The 6,469-nt window shown below is 47.3% G+C and overlaps 1 protein-coding gene and 1 long non-coding RNA gene across 2 annotated transcripts; one reads left to right on the forward strand and one right to left on the reverse strand.

Annotated features, from left to right (window-relative positions):
* On the forward strand, window positions 244-811 carry LOC110435409. The gene is made up of 2 exons (XR_002453069.1): window positions 244-423; window positions 537-811. It is a non-coding gene; the product is annotated as an uncharacterized LOC110435409 (long non-coding RNA).
* Window positions 3,090-5,549, reverse strand: LOC110435618 (probable pectinesterase 56). The gene is made up of 3 exons (XM_021461360.1): window positions 5,386-5,549; window positions 3,949-4,238; window positions 3,090-3,853 (listed from the first exon to the last, which is right to left on the reverse strand). The coding sequence occupies exons 1-3, from the start codon at window positions 5,547-5,549 to the stop codon at window positions 3,090-3,092; spliced, it is 1,218 nt and encodes a 405-aa protein (XP_021317035.1).

Consider the following 6,469-nt stretch of genomic DNA (forward strand, 5'->3'; position numbering starts at 1 on the left):
GCTGTCTTTGCCGAGGGTCTAGCTCTCGGCAAAGCCGGACTCTCGGCAAAGCTCGCGTTTCCTGTAGTGACTCTGAATTTTGCTACCTGTATTATTAAAACTTTTGAGTCCTCACAAATTGAGTTCCGTTTTTACTCAGAAATTTGTAAATTTCTGATATGATGGTAGTAATTATTATTAAAAGTTTTAATAATGTTTCAATAATATTTGCATAATGTTGTCTGCTCTCAAAGCATGCCTCTTACTATACACGAACTGCATGTTACACACTTCCCAGTTCACTAAACCAACTATCACTATGCGCTTGGTGTCGTGATGTTTACTATATTTTGATTGATGAATAATAGTCCCATTTCAGACAATGGGCAAACTATTCCTCGGTCTCCTGTTATTGATTCCTAACAAGACTATAACAAGTACTTGGTAAGCGCTATGCTCCTGCAGTATTATTTCTCTCAACTCAACTCCCTTTCCAGCTGTATGTATTGTTGTTGTATCCATTGGTTACTCATAGCTTCTTTGTTCTTTCTTTCTAGGCATCATATTCCTGCAATCCTCAACGATTCCTGTTGGTGGACCTATGCTTACTCATAGCCTCTTTGTTCTGGTATTCCATTTTTTGGGATTCCATATGTTACTATTCTTCATTGCCTTCAACCATTTGTTGACTCATGTGATGTGTGCCTCATTGACTTTGATCTGATGATCTTGCCATTAGTCATTTTCCATTTTACCCCTTAATCAGCCTATGATGAAAATTTGGTATCCATTGCTCAAGGATATAATCTGATGTTGATTCTCTTGTGAGGTACTGGGCATGTCCTGTTATTTACATTATAGAATTTTTGAGAATAACCCATTTGTCAAATGCCTTGGAGCTCCAAGTTGATGAAAAAATGATGATTGACATATTACTGAGGCCTCTAAGAATCCTGTCTTCATTGAAAAAAAATGTTTTTCATTGCTCCAACAGAAATAGAGTTTTAAGTCATAAGGGGTACCATCATATGGTCAACCAAAACCAAGTTTTAAGTTGACCTCATCTTACATGCTGCAACAAGTGGCCCTTAAGCAGTCCTGGGCTCCCTGTACCTTGGCAGAAAGTGATTTATTTGCTCTACATTCTTAACTTACCCACAATATGATTAACCTCTTCCCTTCGCTTATACCTTTCTGTACTGTTTTCGTACATCTATGCTCCTTATCTTTGTTGGATGAGCATTTTTTACTCTTATTTACTATGCCCTTTTGTTGTGCTACATTATTTTAAGATTATTTTGTTCATGCCTTCCCAGTGTTGCTTCATCTTTCCTCTATATGTTATTACTTTTGTCTTGACTTGCAAACTTTGCTCTAAGATCTGATGACCGTTGAGGGCCGCTCGGGAGTCGACCCCGAGGACACGGCGGTGACCCAGCTAGTTTCCCGTGGAGTCCGGCAACGCTGTGACGATGACAAAGCAGATCGTGATGTCGGTGTCGAGTTCCAACGCGTGGGTTTCGATCTCTGGCGACAATTTCTTTATGTGGAATAGTCACGCAATGGAGGAAGGAACTTTGGGTCTGGCTGCAGTATTGCTGACGTTAAGCGGCGCGTTTTCTACTCAGTACGTGCGACATTGAAACAATTAATAAGAGAACCCTAGCCGCCACCCCCTATTCCTTCTCGCCTTCGTATGCCAAGGTTCTGCACAAAGGCATGGCGGCGGCAGGTGCGGGTGCGGGCAATGGCAACTCTAGAGGTGCTTCTAGCGGGAGAGGTTTTGGAGGTGGTCACGGTGGAGGATGCTTAGGAGGAGGAGGAGGAGGTGCTGTGCGCGGTGGTCGCCAGGGTTACGGTGCTAGGTACGACTACAATCACCATATATAATGAAGATGGAGCGCACTTCTCTGGACAATCTCGGGGTCCATCCACCAAATTATGGTCTTGGATGGGAGTTTGAGCGGGGAAGAAGAGGTAGATACGAAGGTTTTGGATCACATGGAGGGAATGGTGGGTACCGTCAAGTTCGCAATTTCCAGCTACCACGGATACCGGCTCAAGCCTCTTTGCAGCAACGGGTGGCACCGCAGCATCTTGTGCCACAGCAGCATCAGCCTCAGGCGGCACCGCAAGCAGCTTCAGTCGCAACAGCAGGTGCGACAAGTGCATCAGTAGGCACAGCACCAAATGCTGCCATAGCAATGCTATTTTGGTGTTAATGTAATTATTAAGCAAGGTCCGGATCTAGCTATATATAGTCTTTGCGTTGGAGCTAAGATATTAGCCGGTGATACGACAAAGTAGCTTATATCAGCTGGTGATTGATCGATCATCACGCGTACGTACATCTACAAGAAGTAATACATACATACATACATACATACATACATACATACATACATACATACATACATACATACATACATACATACATACATACATACATACATACATACATACATACATAGTTATTGGGTTACGAGAAACAAATAATAAACATGGCTGCCTCGAACTCATGCATAGCCATTCCATTACTAGTTCAGAAGCAGCAAATTAAGCATTCAACTGTCTGCATATTACAGTGATGGACGCAAATTAAACATGGCTGTGCCTCGCGCCTTACTAACAAATGCAAATCGATCGATCGAGATTCAGTAGAGAGAGAGACACACACACGCACACGCACAACTACGAGAGATCGAGACTGCAAGCTAATGAACCCAAGACACCTAACTACCACTAGGACCGGCGAAAATCCATCGATTCGTCCATCGATGAGCTGAGGACGGATCGAAGAACATACTACACACAAGAAATTAACTAAACAAAGGCAACACAATAAGAACTCAGGTCGAAACTAACAAGTACTACTACTCCGATCCAGCAGACTGCTGCTGCGATTCGGAGGCAGGCAGGCCAGGCATGCAAAGCTAGCTAGCTACTGGTACGTACGTACGGTGCTTCCATTCCATGCATGGACATGGATCTGTCGTCGTCGTTGCTGATGGAGATTGTCGGACTTCTCGATGATGATGATGATGATGATGATGAGGAGGAGGAGGACAGAGGTCGAAGGACGGAGGTCGAAGGAGCTAGGTCTTGCTAGCTCATGCCTTTGTTGGAGGGGCTGGGGCTGGGCACGCCGGGTCGCGGACGATCAAGCCGCGTGCGTAGGGTATGATGTATCTGCCCTCCTTGTCCTTGGGCATCCAGGCGCTGGCGTTGACGAAAGGGTCCGCGGTGTACTGCGCCGCCTCACTGCAGTTGGTGACGACACGCACGGCGGTGGTGTTGATGCGGCGGCTCGTGTCGGCGCCAGGCCCGTAGTTGGCGTACTCCAGATACACCACCGTGTCTGGAATGTGGCCGCTGCTCCGGTTCCACTCCACCCAGCCGGTGAAGTTGACGATGGAGCTGAGGAAGGTCTCCATGAAGATGACATGGGAGTGTTCCTTCCACGGACGGCCGAGGAAGGTCTCCACCCCTGTGAGGTTTGCACCCTCGTCGGCGGTGACCGAACAGTTCTGGAAGGAGAATCCAGATCTATCCAAGGGGTTGCTACGGCCCTGCGCGGTGACAACATTGTGAGCGCCGGGTTTGCTGGCGCCGGAGCTGCGAACCAGTAGCCGACAACCTTGGAAGGCCGCCCTGGCGTATCCAAACACAAAATCTATTGTGCCACGGATGTCTGTCTCCAAATAGATCTGGTCTCCAGTGTCTGCATTGAGGGTATCTTGATAGCCCTCGATGGAGCACCGGTACACCAGGGAGAAGTGTGACCTCGACATCAATGCCACGGCCTGCAGACCCTCCGGGCCTGCAGTGTTTTGGATGGTCAGATCCTGGGCCATGAATCCCATCCCATGAACACCTGCATCAGGCGCAACAGCAAAGTCAACAAACATGCATATGCGCATGTGATTGTATTATTGTTCTGACGTGATTGAAAGGGCGATCGGCACTTACTCACGGTAGCAGTGTCCGGCGTGCTGAGGTTGTCAAACCGGTGGCTCTTGTTCCCGGTGATCACCGTCTTTCCGGCGCCTTCTCCGATCAGGATCACATGCTTCCGGGTGATATTTAGAGTCTCATTGTACACTCCCTGCTTGATGAATACGGTGAGAATGCTTTGCTCACTGCCAATTTGGTCCTCTTGCGCCGCCAAAGCAGCGGTGATGCTGGCCCGTCGCCGCTGGTGGCGTTCTTGGCAACGAAAACATGTGTCGTCCCCACCATGTTTGCGAGCGATGGCGGCGCTCCGCCCAGGGCCAGCAGATTTACGTAGTAGTATGATCCATCGACCTCTTCTACACCCTCTCGATACGGCCTGACGACTGCACACCTACTACTATGGCTATCCAGAAACTAGATACCCCTAAGGTAGCCGGTTCTCCTTTTCTTTTATAGGGGGAAGTTAAAGTGTGTCTCCTACTAAATTCACTCAAACTTGAGATATTTCGATTTTATAAGATTCTTAAAATAACTTATAATTTAGGATGAAAGGAGTAATTAATAATTTACTGCAAAATTCATCGCCATCACATTTTTTTTAAAAGAAAAGGTATTTTGCACGTCTTTGATAACCTTTCTTTTAAGCCTTTTCACTTAGCAAGCTATTATTACTACTCAAAAAGCTAAGACATCAATATTATTATGTATATAAATTAGAGGTTGTTTTACTTTATTTCCATTACACATTATAGTCTTCGATCCGTTCGTTCCTTCGGTTATTTTCAGACAGAGAGAATAATTGCATAATTCCCCTCTCTCTCTCTCTCCTAGTCTCATTTTTTAATCATACCCATTAGGGATGTTGTTGAGGATTCTTGATGTCTAAATAAAGTTAAGCTCCGACATTTGTCTCCTTTCGAGTCTCCCAAAAGATGCATGAGTGGAGTTAGACTTCTCATCGCTTTCCACAACGCGTGTTGCAATATGTCTAAGATGTTTAATTTGTGCACCACTATACACTATTAAGAGCCTAGGGCTTCCAATAGTTATAGGAAGCCCTAGCCGAAACACCAGTTGATCCGACCAAACCAGCTAGTCACTCAGCAACCCGCCTTGGCCCATCCCAGCTCACCTACCTTGCCGGCCCATCCATCACAGTATATAAATTGGGCACCTCCAAACCCTAATCACGAGATGCCCTCGTCCAGCCACCAGCCCACCACCGGCCATCCACCCCCACTTGCCTCGACCGCCGACCACCGGCGGCCCTCCCCACCCACAGCGAGCGTCGTTGGCCCCCTTCCCTAGATCTGCGCTCCCTGGATATGACGACGTGGAGGCGACAACCTCTAGGACCTATTCTCAACCCGGCATACAACAAGATGGTTGCGGTGGCCGGGACACAAGCGGCGGCGCTGCACCTCCCCATGAGCGCACCCCTACCGCCCCTACGATGCCGCGGCGGTGTCCTTCCCAACCACAGCGACACCCTTCCCACCCCTGGCGGCTCCCCACCATCCACAGCACGCCCCCATCATCCACGGTGAGATCCATAGAGGTGGCCACGGTAGCTGCCTCCCCACCATGGCATAATCCATGGAGGCAGCCACGACCATCCCCTACCCCGACGACAGTCCATGGAGGACCTCCCCACCATCCACCGACAAGATCCATCCACCCTAGTGGCTCCCTCTGACCCTAGTCGAGGCTCGACTGCGCGGTGGCGTAAGCCAACGGTACGCGGACCGCATGCATGCATTCGTGCGGGCCGCAGGGGTGTGTAGCTCTGGCCTCTCAGCGCACCTCCTCGCCATGGCACACAGCGGCATCCCAACACCCCCTCCATGGCTTGGTAAGCAGAGGCATGTGGGTCCTCCTGAGCAAGATCTGGTGAGCATCCACGCGAATCTCCGGCCAAGGGCGGCGTGGGTGATAGTTGAGGATTTTGCCTCACCTCTCCCAGCAGCGGTGACAGTCCCCAAACACCTGCGATGGTGCCTCCTCACAATTTCATATTCCTTTTTTCTTGTCAACATCCTCACAGCTAAGAGATTGATTATATTTTTTCTAATTTCGAAATTAACTAATTTTATGAAATAAAAATAATTCTAGAGAATCTAGAATCACCATTTATATCACAAAATTAATCCGAAGCTTAGAAAATCCCTAGAAAAAAATCCTAGAAATGGATTAAAGGATGAGGAACTCAAACAAAGCATTTGGAGCTCATGAAAAGATTTTTTTTGGAACTTCGAATAAAAAAGATTAAGGTCAAGGGGAGTAGGAATTAAATTCTAGAAAAAACTAGAAAATTCTTATAGATAGAATATTTATCTTCTGAATGTATTTTAAAATATTTAGAATGTTTATCTTCTAAATGTATTTTAAAGGCGCCAGGGACCGCGGGTTAGATAAGAGAGAAAGAGAGGGACTCTTTAGCAAGATTGACCCCGAAGGGGTATCTTCTAATTTTGGCCGTTGATTCAAGATCCTACGGCCCAAATCTGCTAAGGATGATGGAGAGGGGTGACAACCG

The sequence above is a fragment of the Sorghum bicolor genome, chromosome 5 (assembly GCF_000003195.3).
Source record: "Sorghum bicolor cultivar BTx623 chromosome 5, Sorghum_bicolor_NCBIv3, whole genome shotgun sequence".
NCBI lineage: Eukaryota > Viridiplantae > Streptophyta > Magnoliopsida > Poales > Poaceae > Sorghum > Sorghum bicolor.